Genomic DNA, 19,416 nt, shown 5'->3' with positions numbered 1-19,416 from the left:
ATCCCATCGTTTAACAAACAGTTGGACAGGTACATGGATAGGACGGGTTTGGAGAGATATGGACCAAACGCAGGCAAGTGGGACTAGGGTAGCTGGGACATTGTTGGCCGGTGTGGGCGAGTTGGGCCGAAGGGGCCGTTGCCACACTGTATCACTCTCTGACTCTATGACTCTATGATTATGAATATTTCGATTGAATTTTAAAGACGATGTAAGGTATATAGATGCAAGTAGTGACTGCTGGGTTCACTTCATTAACTGCTGAATTTTAAATGTTATGTGCATTGCCCTTGGTGGGTGACGGAGGTCGGTCGATGATACACCACTGAGAAAAAAGAGGGATCTGGTGTGGGGATGGGGCTGCCGAAAGAACAAAGATCTTCTTGAGGTGTATAAAAGCATGAGAGAAATTGATCGGGTCAATGCACACAGTCTCCTGCCCAGAGTAAGGGAATCGAGGACCAGAGGACATGGGTCTAAGGTGAAGGGGAAAAAATTTAATAGGAATCTGAGGGGTAACTTTTTCGCACAGAGGGTGGTGGTTGTAGGGAACAAGCTGCCAGAGGAGGTAGTTGAGGCTGGGACTATCCCAATGTTTAAGAAACAGTCAGACAGGTGCATGGATAGGGCAGGTTTGGAGGGATTTGGACCAAACGCAGGCAGGTGGGGCGAGTGTAGCTGGGACATTGTTGGCCGGTGCAGGCGAGTTGGGCCGAAGGGCCTGCTTCCACTCCATGACTCTGCGACTCTATGACTAACTGGTTACCTGCTTCAAGATGCCGGCTGCCATCTCGTGACTGCAGTCAAATATCACGTGGAACTCCTTGTTCTTCTTCATTTCTTTCAGCAAGGGCTTGGAGTCCTTCGTGTCCAAGGGGAGCTGGCGGATTTTCAAGCGAATGCTGTAGCGAGATGGGGCTTTAATCAGCTCTTGCAACCGAATCAGACCTTGAGGAGATGAAAAGATAATGCAAACACACCATAAGGCATCTGACCTTGTGGGGAAAATTGACGCTGTCACGGAACGAGAGGAATCATATCATATCATCATATATATACAGCCGGAAACAGGCCTTTTCGGCCCACCAAGTCCGTGCCGCCCAGCGATCCCCGTACATTAACGCTATCCTACACCCACTAGGGACAATTTTTACATTTACCCAGCCAATTAACCTACATACCTGTACGTCTTTGGAGTGTGGGAGGAAACCGAAGATCTCGGAGAAAACCCACGCAGGTCACGGGGAGAACGTACAAACTCCTTACAGTGCAGCACCCGTAGTCAGGATCGAACCTGAGTCTCCGGCGCTGCATTCGCTGTAAAGCAGCAACTCTACCGCTGCGCTACCATGCCGCCCATTTGGCATTTATTCACTCCACTGCATGACACGCACTAAAAAATATATCGCGATGCCGTGCCTAGTTTCTTTTAAAGACGACTGATCTATCGCTTACTGCTTCAGTGTGTGTGTGTGTGTGTGTGTGTGTGTGTGTGTGTGTGTGTGTGTGTGTGTGTGTGTGTGTGTGTGTGTGTGTGTGTGTGTGTGTGTGCCAATGTTGCATCTAAAGCTTCTGAAAGCCAGCCAGACAATTTTATCAGGGAAAGTCAAAGTTCACCCGCTGAGAGTTATCACTCACTCCACACTGACTGGCGTGCCGACCGAATTATGTTTATCTTGAACGATTGTTACCGTGGTAATGAACGATGAATGTGAGATGATATTAATTCATTTCGAAAAGGACCCACTGCACATGACTGATTTACAATTCAGCCGGTAACACATTACGTGCTCATTATGTACTGTGGGTTATTTTTTTTAACGGTTTTGCATTTATTATGGTGTTTATGCGGTTAGTCATACGTACATAGTGATAGGAGCAGAATTAGGCCATTCGGCCCATCATGTTTACTCCACCATTCAATCGTGGCTGACCTACTTCTCCCTCTCCCTCTCAACCCCATTCTTCTGCCTTCTTCCCATAGCCCCTGACACCCGTACTAATCAAGAATCTATCTATCTCTGCCTTAAAAATATCCATTGACTTGGCCTCCACAGCCTTCTGTGGCAATGAATTCCACAGATTCACCACCCTCTGACTAAAGAAATTCCTCCACATCATCCTATAGAAAAGTCCTGTAATTTTGAGGCTATGGCCTCTGGTCCTAGACTCTCCCACTGGTGGAAACATCCTCTCCACATCCACTCTATCCAAGACGTGCGAGAAAATTTGTACTTTTATTATATTCTACATGACCTGGGTGTCATGGTGCACCAGTCATTGAAAGCAAGCGTGCAGGTGCAGCAGGCAGTGAAGAAAGCGAATGGTATGTTGGCATTCATAGCAAGAGGATTTGAGTTTAGGGAGGTTCTACTGCAGTTGTACAGGGCATTGGTGAGACCGCACCTGGAGTATTGTGTGCAGTTTTGGTCTCCTAATCTGAGGAAAGATGTTCTTGCCTTAGAGGGAGTACAGAGAAGGTTCACCAGATTGATCCCTGGGATGGTGGGACTTTCAGATGAAGAAAGACTGGATAGACTAGGCTTATACTCGCTGGAATTTAGAAGACTGAGGGGGGATCTTATAGAAACATATAAAATTCTTAAGGGGTTGGAGAGGCTAGATGCGGGAAGATTGTTCCCGATGTTGGGGGAGTCCAGAACCAGGGGTCACAGCTTAAGGATAAGGGGGAAGTCTTTTAGGACCGAGATGAGAAAACATTTCTTCACACAGAGAGTGGTGAGTCTGTGGAATTCTCTGCCACAGAAGGTAGTTGAGGCCAGTTCATTGGCTATATTTAAGAGGGAGTTAGATGTGGCCCTTGTGGCTAATGGGATCAGGGGGTATGGAGAGAAGGCAGGTACAGGTTATTGAGCTGGATGATCAGCCATGATCATATTGAATTGCGGTGCAGGCTCGAAGGGCTGAATGGCCTACTCCTGCACCTATTTTCTATGTTTCTATGATGCCAGGAAGACGAACTTCTTTAGACACTAAATGCTGGAGTAACTCAGCGGGACAGGCAGCATCTCAGCAGAGAAGGAATGGGTGACGTTTCGGGTTGAGGCCCTTCTTCAGGTCCGAAACATCACCTGGCCACTCCCTCTTCTCCCCTCTCCCATCAGGCAAAAGAAGTGTGAAAACGCACACCTCCAGATTCAGGGACAGTTTCTTCCCAGATGTTTCTTCTGCAGAGAGTAGTGCGTTCGGCAGAACGCACCATGGGAACTACACTCGTCCCCCTGCAGGACCTATACATCAGGAGGTGCAGATCCAGAGCAAGCAAGATCATGAGGGACCCCTGCCACCCCAGTAACGGACTGTTCCAGATGCTACGGTCAGGCAAACGCCTCCGCTGTCACGCTGTGAAAACGGAGAGGATGAGACGGAGCTTCTTCCCACAGGCCATCAGGACTGTCAACTTTGATAACCCCAGAGACTAAATTTTTGTCGACACTTTTTGTGCTATGTTTAGTAACTTATTAACTTTATTTATATGCTGTAACTGTAATTATTTTTGTGCACAACCCGCAGGCATTGCCACTTTCATTTCACTGCACATCGAGTATGTGTATGTGACAAATAAATTTGACTTGACTTGACTTGACTTATCAGGCAACAGATTCATCCTGCTACAACCAGAAAGCACTGAACTACCATCTACCTCTGATGACTCTCGGACTTGTGAATGTGTATTTACTAATGGTATATGGTAATGGCTTCCCAGCTGTTATCAGGCAACTGAATCATCCTACCACAATCAGAGAGTTGTGCTGTACTACTATCTACTTCATTGGAGACACACTGACTACCTTTGATCGGACTTTACTGGCTTTACCTTGCACTAAACGTTATTCTCTTATCATGTATCTCTCCACTGTAAATGGATCGATTGTAATCATGTGTTGTCTTTCCACTGACTGGTTGGCACGCAACAAAAGCTTTTCACTGTACCTCGGTACACGTGACAATAAAACTAAACTGAACGGAAACTGATTCCTACTCTGTGCAGATGCTGTTAGTCCTGCTGAGTTTCCAGCTGTTATCAGGCAACTGAATCATCCTACCACAACCAGAGAGCAGTGCTGAACTACTATCTACCTCTTTGGTGACTGTCGGACGTGACAATAAACTAAACCGTAAACTGTACTCCAGTTTATCTTCGGTGTAAACCTTGTGTGCAGTTTTGGTCTATTGGGTGCAGTTTTGGTTTCTTAATTTGAGGAAGGACATTCTTGCTATTGAGGGAGTGCAGTAATTTCCGGGATGGCGGGACTGTCATACGATGAAAGAATGAAGCGACTGGGCTTATATTCACTGGAATTTAGTAGGATGAGAGGGGATCTTATAGAAACATATAAAATTCTTAAGGGATTGGACAGGCTAGATGCAGGGAAAATGTTCCCCATGTTGGGGAAGTCCAGAACCAGGGGTCACGGTTTCAGAATCAGGTGTAGGCCATGTAGGACTGAGATGAGGAAAAACGTTTTCACCCAGAGAGTTGTGAATCTGTAGAATTCTCTGCCACAGAAGGCAGCGGAGGCCAATTCACTGGATGTTTTCAAGGGAGAGTTAGAATTAGCTCTTAGGGTTAACGGAATCAAGTGATATGGGGAGAATAGACAATAGACAATAGGTGCAAGAGTAGGTCATTCGGCCCTTCGAGCCATTCACCGTGATCATGGCTGATCATGCACAATCAGTACCCCGTTCCTGCCTTCTTCCCATATCCCTTGACTCCGCTATCTTTAAGAGCTCTATCTAGCTCTCTCTTGAAAGCATCCAGAGAATTGGCCTCCACTGCCTTCTGAGGCAGAGAAGGCAGGACCGGGGTATTGATTCTGGACGATCAGCCATGATCATATTGAACGGCGGTGCAGGCTCGAAGGGCCGAACGGCCTGCTCCTGCACCTATTTTCTATGTTTCTATACCAGCATCTGCAGCTCCTTCCTGCACTCTAAACTCCCTTGCCAGATAGACTGCAGTCAAAGCAGAAGCTCACGATAGGTATCTTAATCTTATCCTCAGGGGAGCACAATCTATGCTCCACCATCACAATGTCTTTTGGTCTCATACATCATCCACCCTTATCACCTAACTGAGTGAAGTCGAGTGCTCTGCTATTAATCTGTACCAAACCGTCTGTGGTCCTACGTTGTGAGTTCAGATGTGCCAGAGACAGGCGCTGAGGTGAGAGACTGGGATTGATTCAAGCCTCGGCCCGGGAGGTGGAAGCACGGAGTTCTGACCCAAGGCACCACTCAATTCTCATCAATCTTTCTGCTTAATGTTCTCCCACCCTGCCTGCAGCTCAGCGTATTAGTTATTGATCTGCAACCGCACAATGTCCTTCCATCCCCAATAAAAAATATTTAAACTCCACCAACTCCGCTCTTGAAATAGAACAGAAATGGACCGAGATAAATACTGGGTGTAGACACAAAATGCTGGAGTGACTCAGTGGGTCGGGCAGCATCTCAGGAGAGAAGGAATGGGTGACGTTTCGTGTCGAGGCCCTTCTTCAGACTGATGTCAGGGGGGCGAGACAAAGGAAGGATATAGACCCTTCATCAGTCTGAAGAAGACCCTTCATTAAACTGCAGATGCTGGTTTAAACCGAAGGTAGACACACAAAATGGGTAACTCAACGGGTCAGGCAGCATCTCAGGAGAGAAGGAATGGGTGACGTTTCGGGTTGAGACCCTTCCTGCACCTATTTTCTATGTTTCTATGTAACCTATGCCTGCCTCCTCCCCATATCCCTTGATTCCACTAGCCCCTAGAGCGATATCTAACACCCTTTTAAATTCATCCAGTGAAGTGAAGAAGGGTCTCGACCCGAAACGTCACCCATTCCTTCTCTCCCGAGATGCTGCCTGACCCGCTGAGTTACTCCAGCATTTTGTGTCTACCTTCAATTTGAACCAGCATCTGCAGTTGTTTTCTTAGAGATAAATAAATACTGGGATCATTTCATGAAAAGGTAAAAATAGAAATCACACTATCCACACTAGTCCCACCTGCCTGCATTGGAACCACATCCCTCCAAACATGTCCTGTCCATGTATCTGCCTAACTGTTTCTTAAACGCCGGAATAGTCCCTGCCTCAACTACCACCTCTGGCAGCTCGTTCCATACACCCACCGCCCTCTTTGTGAAACAAAAAGCTGGAGTAAGTCACGGGTCAGGCAAACAGTAGACTGTTTCCATGATCATCGTTACTTTTTTGCATGCCTTTCATTCATTTGTTCCACATCTCTCTATATATGTGTGCACTGTGGAGTCCTGTGTGCAGTTTTGGTCTCCAAATTTGAGGAAGGATATTCTTGCTATTGAGGGCATGCGGCGTAGGTTCACTAGGTTAATTCCCGGAACGGCGGGACTGTCGTATGTTGAAAGACTGGAGCGGCTAGGCTTGTATACACTGGAATTTAGAAGGATGAGAGGAGATCTTATCGAAACGTATAAGATTATTAAGGGGTTGGACACGTTAGAGGCAGGAAACATGTTCCCAATGTTGGGGGAGTCCAGAACAAGGGGCCACAGTTTAAGAATAAGGGGTAGGCCATTTAGAACAGAGATGAGGAAAAGCGTTTTCAGTCAGAGAGTTGTGAATCTGTGGAATTCTCTGCCTCAGAAGGCAGTGGAGGCCAATTCTCTGAATGCATTCAAGAGAGAGCTAGATAGAGCTCTTAAGGATAGCGGAGTCAGGGGGTATGGGGAGAAGGCATGAACGGGGTACTGATTGAGAATGATCAGCCATGATCACATTAAATGGCGGTGCTGGCTCGAAGGGCTGAATGGCCTACTCCTGTACCTATTGTCTATTGTCTATTGTCTATATCACTGTCAATATCTCTCATTTCACTTTCCCCTCTCAGTCTGAAGAAGGGTCTTGATCTGAAACATCACCTATTCCTTTTCTCCAGAGATGCTGCCTGACCTGCTGAGATACAGCTGCTTTTTGTGTCTATCTGCAGTTTGCAGTTTAGTTTGGAAATACTGCGTGGAAACAGGCCCTTCGGCCCACAGAGTCCACACCGACCAGCGCTCCCTGCACATTAACACGACACACGCTTGGGACAGTTTTACATTTATTACCAAGCCAATTTAACCTACAAACTTGTACATCTCAGGAGTGTGGGAGGAAGCCCGAAGATCTCGGAGAAAACTCACGCAGGTCACGGGGAGAACGTACAAACTCCGTACAGACAGCACCCGTAGTCGGGATCGAACCTGGGTCTCTGGCGCTGTGAGGCAGGAGCTCTACCGCTAAGCCACCCTGCTGTTTCAAGCATGTGTGCCAGATATGCTGCTGTGTTAGGTTCTTACTGAAGGCTAGCAGCCTCAGGCTGCAATTATGAAAGCAAAAATCTTTCATTGAAGCATTTAATCAGTCACAATCATCAAGTGAGCCGTGCACATGTATTTCTCTTAGTTTACAGAGTAAATGTCATCGTCGTCTCAGTCTTTCCCCCACCGGTGAAGACTGATCATTGATTGCCTGAGGGAATTCCTGTAAGAAGGAATAAAATATTTTACTTGACAACAGTCTCGGGGATATATCAGTCAATTCAGTCAGACTACTTTTCATTGCATCGCTGGATGCAGTGGGGAGGAAAATATATTTTGAGCCGGGATAGGTGAGAGAATAGGGAGTTCGAAAACACATCCATCCGTCCAGAAAATTGCTTTAGCAAAGTGCTACTGCATACATCATACAGCTAATGGTTTTGATTAGCCAACTCTGAGGAAGCAGTCAGTCGGTTGCTGAATTATGCAAAGCCCCCGGTTTGATTTCCAATTTGAGTTCAATTGGCTACCATTAGCAACGCATTGCCATGTGCCTCAGTGGCAAATGTTAGAGGCGCTGAGAGCTGGAAATGTACACGTGGTCCCAACCCGAAACGTTACCTATCCATGTATAGATAGATGCCTACCCCGACCTGCCAAGTTACTCCAGCACTTTGTGTCTATTTTTAAGCTACTGGGCAAAAAGGGCGGCACGGTGCCGCAGCGTTAGAGTTGCTGCCTTACAGCGCCAGAGACCCGGGTTCGATCCTGACTACAGGAGCTGCCTGTAAGGAGTTTGCACTTTCTCCCCGTTTTCCCCGTTTTCCAACCACATTCCAAAGACGTGCAGGTTTGTAGGTTAATTGGCCTCGGTAAATCGGTAAGGATGCAAAACTTGGATAACGGAGAACCAGTGTAGTAGGGGTGTACAGTGAATCTTCAGTGTAAACCAGCATCTGCAGTTCCTGCCTACACTTAAGTGTATGGGTGATTTTTGGTTGACGAGGACTCGGTGGGCCAAAGGGCCTGTATCCACACTGTGCCTCTAATCTAATCTAATGTAACCTAATCCAATCCATTAAAAACTGAACTAAACTAAACTAAACTAAACCAAAGATAGACACAAAATGCTGGAGTAACTCAGCGGGTCAGGCAGCATCTCTGGAGAGAAGGAATGGGTGATGTTTCGGGTCGAGACTCTTCCTCAGACTGAACTAAACTAAACCAAACCAGGATAAGCACAGCTGTCAGGCCACTCCTTACACATTGTTTTTGTTTTATATAGCATCATTGAATTAATGGAATATCCTGAGGATTATCAAAAAAATTTTTTACACCAGGCCATGTAAGAAGATATTGCAACAAATGTCTTTAAGGAGGAGAGAAGTTTTAAGGAGAGAGAGGTAAAGGTGCTGTTGTTCAAAGAATTAAAGTGTCACGGTGGCGCAGCAGTAGAGCTGCTGCCTTGCAGCGCCAGAGACCCGGGTTCCATCCTGACTGCGGGCGCTGTCTGTACGAAGTTTGTACGTTCCCCCAGTGACCTGCGTGGGTTTTCTCCGAGATCTTTGGTTTCCTCCCACACTCCAAAGACGTTCAGGTTTGTAGGTTAATTGGTTTGGTATAAATATAAAAATTGTCCCTAGTGGGTGTGGGATAGTGTTAGTGTGTGGGGATTGCTGGGTTTTTTTAAAGATTTTTTTAGAATTTAGAGATACAGCGCAGAAACAGGCCCTTCGGCCCACCGGGTCCGCGCCGCCCAGCGATCCCCGCACACTAACACTATCCTAGACCCATTAGGGACAATTTTTACATTTGCCCAGCCAATTAACCTACATACCTGTACGTCTTTGGAGAGGTTGGTGAGTATTCGGTGGGCCAAAGGGCCTGTTTTCACACTGTATCTCTAAACTAAACTAAACTAAAATGAAATGAAATGCTACTCCAACTCACCACCCCACTTTCACAATGACTTCTGTCCTTGATTTCCTCCATTGTTTCAATAAACCCCAACATACAGTCAAGTCAATGCATCAATTTATCTGATAGGCACGTGATCATCATCAGATTGAACATTGAATTCAACTCTGAAGAAGGGTTCCGACCCAAAACATCACCCATCCTTTTTCGCCAGAGATGCTATCTGACCCGCTGAGTTACTCCAGCACTTTGTGTCCATCTAACCATCTCAGATAATTGACCATTCCAGTATTTTATCCCACATTTATCTCTTGCCTCTTCTGGTAATTTCAGACTTCAGGTGGTGTATCGGTAGAGCTACTGCCTTAGAGTGCCCGAGACCCTGGTTTGATCCTGACTGCTTGTCTGTACGGAGTTTGTACGTTCTTCCTGGGTTTTCTCCGAGATCGTCGGTTTCCACCCACATTCTAAAGACGTCCAGGTTTGTAGGTTAAGTGGCTTGGTATAAATATAAGAATTGCCCCTAGTGTGTATAGGATAGTGCTAGTGTGTGGGGATCGCTGTTTGGTGGGGACTCGGTGGGCCAAAGGGCCTGTTTCCACGCTGTAGCTCCAAATTGAACTCAACTAAACTAGGCTTCAATCATCACCGTCTAATTCCCTCTCCCTCAGTCATACCATTTGTTATTCACCTCTACCGCTAGTTGGCAGCTCCCTGTGCATTTCCTCTAGACTTCACACCCATATCACAAAGTTGTGCAGGTCGGTAGGTTAAACAGCCACAACAAATTACTCCTAGGGTGTAGGAGAGTGGTGGAATCTCGGGGGGGAAAAAAAATTGGGATTGGTGTAGACGATATGTTTGAGGTGAGAGGGGCGGGGTTTAACATGAACCTGAGGGGCAACTTTTCCACTCAGAGAGTAATGGGTATATGGAACAAGCTGCCAGAGGAGGTAGTTGAGGAGGAGGTAGTAAACAGCATTTAAAAGACTCTTGGACAGGTACATAGATAGGAAAGGTTTCGAGTGATATGGGCCAAATGCACAGTAGATGGGGCATCTTGGTTGGTGTGGTCGAGTTGGGCCAAAGGGTCTGTTTCCATGCTGTATGACATTAGTTTAGCTTTAAGATACAGCGCGGAAACAGGCCCTTCGGCTAACCGAGTCCGCGCCGACCAGTGATCCCCGCACACGAACACTACCCTAATACGCACTAGAGACAATGTTCACATTTATACACTGATACCAAGCCAATTAACCTACAAACCTGTATGTCTTTGGAGTGGTGGGAGGAAACCGAAGATCTCGGAGAAAACCCACCCAGGTCATGGGGAGAACGTACAAACTTTGTGCAGACAGCACCCGTAGTCAGGATCAAACCCGGGTCTCTGGCGCTGTAAGGCAGTAGCTCTACCGTTGCGCCACCGTGCCGCTCTATAACACCGACTCTATGACTGATTGAGGGTCATGTCAAGTGAAGTCAAGTCAAGGGTATTGTCATCTGCACAAGTAATGGTGAGGTACCGGTGCAAAGAAATCCAGCTTGCAACTGCATCACGGACACGTGGACAGCCTGGATGGACTCAGTGGGCTGTAGGAGCTGTTTCCTTGCAGTTCTTCTCTATGACACTCCATCTCAAGATGGTTCACAGGAGTATTATTAAATTTGACTTTGACGCACATGCTTGGAAAGATAATTAAAATCATATTCGGAGAGATTGTTCCTATGAGAGTTTTAAAGGTAGAAAGGCAGGGAATGAATTCCAGGGTGGAGAGCCGTGGTATTTGAAAGCAGGGACTTTGATGGTCGAGATAGATAGAGGGGGAGAGATAGAGAGGGGGAAGGGGAAAGAGAGAGAGAGAGAGAGAAAGAGAGAGAGGGGGGGGCGGGAGAGAGAGAAAGAGAGGGAGAGAAAGAGAGAGGGGGGAGGGCGGGAGAGAGAGAACGGGAGAGAGAGAAAGAGAGGGAGAGAAAGAGAGAGAGGGGTGGGCGGGAGAGAGAGAAAGAGAGGGAGAGAAAGAGAGAGGGCGGGAGAAAGGGAGGGGGGGAGAGGGAGAGAGGGGGAGAGGGGGAGAGGGGGAGAGGGGGAGAGGGGGAGAGGGGGAGAGGGGGAGAGGGGGAGAGGGGGAGAGGGGGAGAGGGGGAGAGGGGGAGAGGGGGAGAGGGGGAGAGGGGGAGAGGGGGAGAGGGGGAGAGGGGGAGAGGGGGAGAGGGGGAGAGGGGGAGAGGGGGAGAGGGGGAGAGGGGGAGAGGGGGAGAGGGGGAGAGTGCAGGAGGGGGATGAGGAGAGGTCATAAGTGATAGGAGCAGAATTAGGCCATTCAGCCCGTCAAGTCTGCTCCACCATTCAATCATGGCTGATCTATTTTCCCTTTCAACCCCATTCCACTGCCTTCTCCCCGTAACCCCTGACACCCATAATAATCAAGAAACTATCAATTCCGACCTTCAAGTATCTTTGACAGCCTCCACAACCTTCTGTGGCAATGCATTTCACAGTTTCACCACCCTCTGATTAAAGAAATTCCCCCTTCTCTCCTTCCTAAAGGAACGTCCTTTAATTCTGAGGCTATGACCTCTACAACGAGATCTGAGTGTCCTAGTTCATCAGCCACTGAAAGGAAGCATGCAGGTACAGCAGGCAGTGAAGAAAGCCAATGGAATGTTGGCCTTCATAACAAGAGGAGTTGAGTATAGGAGCAAAGAGGTACTTCTGCAGTTGTACAGGGCCCTAGTGAGACCACACCTGGAGTATTGTGTGCAGTTTTGGTCTCCAAACGTGAGGAAGGACATTCTTGCTATTGAGGGTGGGCAACGTAGGTTGACGAGGTTAATTCCCGGAATGGCAGGACTATCATACGTTGAAAGACTGGAGCGTCTGGGTTTATATACTGGAATTTAGAAGGATGAGAGGGGATCTTATTGAAACATATAAGATTATTAAGGGATTGGACACGCTAGAGGCAGGAAACATGTTCCCAATGTTTTGGGAAGCCCCGAACCAGGGGACACAGTTTAAGAATAGGCCATTTACAACGGAGATGAAGAAAAACTTTTTCAGTCAGAGAGTTGTAAATCTGTGGAATTCTCTGCCTCGGAAGGCAGTGAAGGCCAATCCACTGGATACTTTCAAGAGAGAGTTAGATAGAGCTCTTAAGGGTAGCGGAGTCAGGGGGTATGGGGAGAAGGCAGGAACGGGGTTTGTTCGAGGCAGTTTGATTTCGAGATACAGGGCGGAAACAGGATCTATAGCCCACCAAGTCCGCGCCGAATGGCGATCACCGTACACTAGCACGAGGGACAGTTTACAATTTTTACTAAAGCCGAATTAACCTGCAAACCTGCATGGCTTTGAAGTAGTGCAGGAAACCAGAAGCACCCGGGGAAAACGCATGGGGAGAACACACAGTTCAAATGCCATACAGACAGCACCCATTGTCAGGATGGAACCCGGGCCTGTGGCGCTGTGAGGCAGCAACTCTACTGCCGTGAATGATCAGCCATGATCACATTAAATGGCGGTGCTGGCTCGAAGGGCCTCCTCCTGCACCGATTGTCTATTGTCTGCCGCCATCCCTCCTCCTTGGTCCTTTCATTAGCTAAGCACCTGTACCCCATTGCAGACATTTGACTTTGTCTATGGAACAGTTGCTCTACAATGCTGCCAACTATATTCCGCACTCTGTATTTTCCCCTTTGCTCCGTCTGTTATACTTGAGTTTCACTTGATTGTATTCTCGCAGACTATGATCTGATCTGTGTCGGTAAAGAAATGCAGATCCTCCTGTTGTTATCTTCTCCATCAGATGGATCGGCAACCGGAAGCCTTTTAAATTCTTTCCAACGGCACAAAAGAGCACAAGATTCTCCATGTAAAATGCCATGAGTAATCTACGGTGGAGAAGTGAGGCAGAGTCTTGTCACTTTGTCATCTCAGCCAAACTAAGCAATCCCGTCCGATTCCACACTCACAACTCTTGTCGAATTTGTTTGCTATTAGGACATCTGGGAGTCCAGAACAAGGGGCCACAGTTTAAGAATAAGGGGTAGGCCATTTAGAACGGAGATGAGGAAAAAAAAATTCACTCAGAGAGTTGTGAATCTGTGGAATTCTCTGCCTCAGAAGGCAGTGGAGGCCAATTCTCTGAATGCATTCAAGAGAGAGCTAGATAGAGCTCTTAAGGATAGCGGGGTCAGGGGGTATGGGGAGAAGGCAGGAACGGGGTACTGATTGAGCATGATCAGCCATGATCACATTGAATGGCGGTCGGTGCTGGCTCGAAGGGCCGAATGGCCTCCTCCTGCACCTATTGTCTATTGTCCATCACAAATTCCTCCAGTGTTCTTGGCCCACTCTGTTCCTCTGACTGTCGGCTATCAGTGCAAGCCACATTGCACAACAGATAAAATACATTTTAATTAAATGGGGATATGCAAGTAATATTTCACCACTTGATCTGCAGAGGAAAGCTAAACTGCACACTTCGCTTCTTACTTGACGATCATGGAAGTTAACTTTAAATTAGAGTCCTTGTAAGATGCAATATTATTTGGAGACTTTGTTCCTTTTATTCCGACAGTAAATTGCTACAAAAGTACAAAATGCTCATATTATAGGAATTAAACTGACTCATAAATTAAACTGTAACCATCTCCATTATTGAGCCATAGAGTCTATGGAAACAGGCCCTTCGGCCCAACTTGCCCACACTGACCGACGTGTCTTGTATACACTGGAATTTAGAAGGATGAGAGGAGATCTTATCCAAACGTATAAGATTATTAAGGGGTTGGACACGTTAGAGGCAGGAAACATGTTCCCAATGTTGGGGGAGTCCAGAACAAGGGGCCACAGTTTAAGAATAAGGGGTAGGCCATTTAGAACTGAGATGAGGAAAAACTTTTTCAGTCAGAGAGTTGTGAATCTGTGGAATTCTCTGCCTCAGAAGGCAGTGGGGGCCAATTCTCTGAATGCATTCAAGAGAGAGCTGGATAGAGCTCTTAAGGATAGCGGAGTCAGGGGGTATGGGGAGAAGGCAGGAACGGGGTACTGATTGAGAATGATCAGCCATGATCACATTGAATGGCGGTGCAGGCTCGAAGGGCCGAATGGCCTCCTCCTGCACCTATTGTCTATTGTCTCATCTACACTAGTCCCACCTGCCCAAGTTCAGCCCATAATAATCCCGCTAGACCTGTCCTGTCCATGTACCCGTCCAAATGCATTGTAAACGTTGTGATAGTAACTGCCTCCGTTATTTTCTACGGCAGCTCGTTCCATATGCATACATACCATCCTTTGACATGGAGTCACAGAGTCATATACTGTGGAAACAGATCCTTCGGCCCAACTTGCCCACACCGGCCAACTTGTCCCAGCTATACTAGTCCCACCTGCCCAAGTTCGGCCCATATCCCTCTAAACCTACCCACTATCCACGTGCCTGTCCAAATGCATTTTAAATGTTGTGATAGCACTTGCCTCAACTACCTCCTCTGGCAGCTCGTTCCATACACCCACCACCCTTTGTGTAAAACAATTGTCCCTCAGGTTCCTATTAAATCTCCCCCCCCCCCCCCCCCCCCTCCCCTCTCACCTTAAACCCACTTCCCGTTTTTATTATAACGCTAATACTAATTGTACAAATGAAATTTCTTGCCAGAGGTTTTCTAAAATGGATGTTTTTATTTAATGGAACAATCTCACTGAAGGCTCCGCATTTTTCCTTCTCATTATCATAGTTTATAAATCATTCAAAGCCGTGCCTGAGCTCAACGTCGGGCAAATTGTTTCCTTTTATCTGCTCAAATGCCTTTTTTTTGGCCTTCCTTATCTTCCTGGTGGAAATTTAACGTGACCTTGCTGAGCCCCTCGTCTGTGGAAGTGGAAGTGACTCTGTGAAGCACTGATCTCAGGATGACAACAATTGTCCTCTCACCCCCTACCACTCTGCAGTGCCCTTGCCTCCTCTGACAGCCGGCCAGATTGGACCACCCGTGACACAATGGTGCAGTCGGCAACCTTGGTCACTTGTCCCCCTGCCGCTGTACCACGTGTACATGGAGTGTGTGAGTCTGTGTACCACGTGTACATGGAGTGTGTGAGGTTGCAGCCCCTGCTCCATTGGTCTAAAGGCACTGCTCCTTGCCTTCTGGCTGCACTTCTCCACCCCACCACCATCCTCATTTTTGGACCCCCTGTGCGTAGGGGAGAGGGCAGGGCCGAAGATGTCCTGGTCGGGTTGCTCCTGGGCCTGGCCAAGCTGGCCATCCACGAGTCACGGCGCCAGGCGGAAGAGGGCTCTGCCCGAGCCGGCTGCCTGCCCCTTTTCTGGGGTTACGTCCGCTACCGGGTGGGGTTGGAGAGGGGCTACGCGCTGTCCACGGGCACCCTGGGGGATTTCCGGGACCCCTGGGCACCGCGGGGGGTTGAATGCATTCTGGACAAGGATTGTAACATAGTTGTATAGTAGTTCATTTAGTACATTTGTTTGTCTTGTATTATGATGGTGGATTCTGTTTTGTTTGATTGTATTGTAAATATTATTTTTAATATCATATCATATACATACAGCCGGAAACAGGCCTTTTCGGCCCACCAAGTCTGTGCCGCCCAGCGATCCCCGTACACTAACACTATCCTACACCCACTAGGGACAATTTTTACATTTACCCAGCCAATTAACCTACATACCTGTACGTCTTTGGAGTGTGGGAGGAAACCGAAGATCTCGGAGAAAACCCACGCAGGTCACGGGGAGAACGTACAAAAACTCCTTACAGTGCAGCACCCATAGTCAGGATCGAACCTGAGTCTCCGGCGTTGCATTCGCTGTAAAGCAGCAACTCTACCGCTGCGCTACCGTGCCGCCCTTTGAATAATTGAATAAATTTTTTGATTTAAGCAAAATGGCCACTTGTCCCTGCACTCTTTGAGGTCAACGTTGGCGATCATCTGTAAAGTCCTTCACTGAAAGTCAGCAGACTCCCAAAAGCCATAGTTTAGGATCACATAAAACTGCTTAGTCTAGTTTAGTTTATTGTCCCATGCACTGAGGTACAGCCGAAAGCGTTTGTTGCGTGGTCCCCAACGAGGAGGGTGGGAGGTCACGACCACACTCTAGCTGATGAGAGGACAATTCAGTTGCATGATAACTGTTTAGTTTAGACAATAGACAATAGGTGCAGGAGGAGGCCATTCTGCCCTTCGAGCCAGCACCGCCATTCAATGTGATCATGGCTGATCAGTCTCAATCAGTACCCCGTTCCTGCCCTCTCCCCATACCCCCTGACTCCGCTATCCTTAAGAGCTCTATCCAGCTCTCTCTTGAATGCATTCAGAGAATTGGCCTCCACTGTCTTCTGAGGCAGAGAATTCCACAGATTCACAACTCTCTGACTGGAAAAGGTTTTCCTCATCTCAGTTTAGTTTAGTTTATTTTAGCTTAGAGATACAGAGCGGAAACAGGCCCTTCGGCCCACCGGGTCCGCGCCAACCAGCGCCAACCAGCGATCCCCGCACACTAACACTATCCTACACCCACTAGGGACAATTTTTACATTTACCAAGCCAAGTAACCTACAAACCTGTACGTCTTTGGAGTGTGGGAGGAAACCGAAGATCACGGAGAAAACCCACGCAGGTCACGGGGAGAACGTACAAACTCCGTAGAGACGGCGCCCGTAGTCGAGATCGAACCCGAGTCTCCAGCGTTGCATTCGCTGTAAGGCAGCAACTCTACTACTGCGCCACCGTGCCGCCCATAATCTGTAAAGTCCTTCGCTGAAAGTCAGCCGACTCCCAAAAGCCATAGTTTAGGATCACATAAAACTACTTAGTTTAATTTAGTTTATTGTCCCATGCAGTGAGGTACAGCTAAAAGCGTTTGTTGTGTGGTCCCCAACGAGGAGGATGGGAGGTCATGACCACACTCTAGCTGATGAGAGGACAATTCAGTTGCGTGATAACAGCTGGGAAGAAACTGTCCCTGGATCTGGAGGTGAGCATTTTCACACTTCTGTACCTTTCTCTAGCCTGATGGGAGAGGGCAGAAGAGAGATTGACTGAGGTAGACACAAAATGCTGGAGTAACTCAGCGGGCCAGGCAGCATCTCGGGAGAGAAGGAATGGGTGACGTTTCGGGTCAAGACCCTTCTTCACTTCACTGGATGAATTTAAAAGAGAGTTAGATAGAGCTATAGGGGCTAGTGGAATCAAGGGATATGGGGAGAAGGCAGGCACAGGTTACATAGCAACATAGAAAATAGGTGCAGGAAGTGTCTCAACCCGAAACGTCACCCATTCCTTCTCTCCTGAGATGCTGCCTGACCCCTTGAGTTACTCCAGCATGTCTACCTTCGGTTTAAACCAGCATCTGCAGTTTTTTTACTACACATCTTGACCGAGATACGTGATCGATAGTTGGCGTGGTCTCGGGGGACAAAGGCCCGGTTACCATGCTAAATCTCTAAAACTAAACGAAACATTTAAAAGACATTTGGACAGGTAAATAGATAGGAATGGTTTATGGGGGATATGGGCCAAATGCAGACAGGCGAGTTTAGTTTATTGTCACATGTACCGAGGTACAGTGAGCCCATTTGCAAGAGGCGCGTTATTTTGGCATCATTTTACAGTCCCAGCTGCAGCTGGTCACAAAGGACCATTGTAGCCGTCGCCTCCATTCCGGTCATCCTGCGAACCGTCGTCCCTCTCCTCGCCCGGCCCTCTTCTGCCCTCGTTATCCGGGGGGCACATTTCACAGCCGACCACGAGGGCCCCCCCCCCCCCCCAGTTCTTCCCACTGGGCCGTTTGTCCAGCGACTGATCAGCCATGATCACATTGAATGGCGGTGCTGGCTCGAAGGGCCGAATGGCCTCCTCCTGCACCTATTGTCTATTGACTGCCGCCATCCCTCCTCCTTGGTCCTTTCATTAGCTAGGGCACCTCTACCCCATTGCAGACATTTGACTTTGTCTATGGAACAGTTGCTCTACAATGCTGCAAACTATATTCCGCACTCTGTAGCTTCCCCTTTGCTCCATCTGTCATACTTGAGTTTGACTTGATTGTATTCTCGCAGAATATTATCTGATCTGTGTCGGTAAAGAGCTGGTTGAAATCGAAGGTAGACACAAAATGCTGGAGCAACTCAGCGGGAAAAGCAGCAACTCTGGAGAGAAGGAACGGGTGACGTTTCAGGTCGAGACCTTTCTTCAGACTCAGACTCAGAATAAAAGGACGTACCTTTAAAAAAGATGAGGAGAACTATCTTTAGTCAGAGGGTGGTGAATCTGTGGAATTCATTGCCACAGACGGCTGTGGAGGCCAAGTCAATGGATAAGGCGGAGATTGACAGATTCTTGATTTGTACGGGTATCGGGGTTTATGGGGAGAAGAACTTAGGCCATTTAAAACTGAGATGAGGAAAAACTTTTTCAGTCAGAGAGTTGTGAATCTGTGGAATTCTCTGCCTCAGAAGGCAGTGGAGGACAATTCTCTGAATGCATTCAAGAGAGAGCTAGATAGAGCTCTTAAGGATAGCGGAGTCAGGGGGTATGGGGAGAAGGCAGGAACGGGGTACTGATTGAGAATGATCAGCCATGATCACATTGAATGGCGGTGCTGGCTCGAAGGGCCGAATGGCCTCCTCCTGCACCTATTGTCTATTGTCTAAGGCAGAAGAATGGGGTTAGGAGGGAGAGATAGATCAGCCATGAAACGTCACCCATCCCTTCTGTTCAGAGATGTTGCTTAAGTTACTCCAGCATTTTGTGTCTACCCTGTATAATTTGATCTGACTGGGAAACGAAACTTTTTCATTGTACCGCAAGGCACACGATGGGGGTGGCATGGTGGTGCAGCGGTAGAGTTGCTGCCTAACAGCGCCCAGAGACCCGGGTTCGATCCGAACTACGGGTGCTGTCTGTACGGAGTTTGTACGTCCTCTGCGTGGGTTTTCTCCGGGTGTTCCGGTTTCCTCCCACACTCCAAAGACGTACGGGTTTGTCGGCTAATTGGCTTGGTAAAATTATAAATGGTCTTTAGTGTGTGTAGGATAGTGCTCGTTGGCACGAGCTCAGTGGGCCAAAGGGCCTGCTTCCATGCTGTATCTCTGAGCTAAACTAAACACCACGACAATGAACCTCAACCAAAACCTTCACATACATCTACTGAAAACAAACTAGTGGCAGAGCCCATCT

At 47.8% G+C, this 19,416-nt stretch overlaps 1 protein-coding gene across 1 annotated transcript in view; it reads right to left on the bottom strand.

Moving 5' to 3' along the window:
* The window catches only part of grik2 (glutamate receptor, ionotropic, kainate 2), a 463,075-nt gene that overhangs the window by 245,990 nt on the left and 197,669 nt on the right, over nucleotides 1–19,416 (bottom strand). The window contains 1 exon segment of the mRNA XM_078399849.1: nucleotides 767–948. Coding sequence (XP_078255975.1) covers nucleotides 767–948 — 182 coding nt within the window.

The sequence above is a fragment of the Rhinoraja longicauda genome, chromosome 5 (genome assembly GCF_053455715.1).
Source record: "Rhinoraja longicauda isolate Sanriku21f chromosome 5, sRhiLon1.1, whole genome shotgun sequence".
NCBI lineage: Eukaryota > Metazoa > Chordata > Chondrichthyes > Rajiformes > Arhynchobatidae > Rhinoraja > Rhinoraja longicauda.
This window is presented reverse-complemented; position numbering and strand designations above follow the sequence as displayed.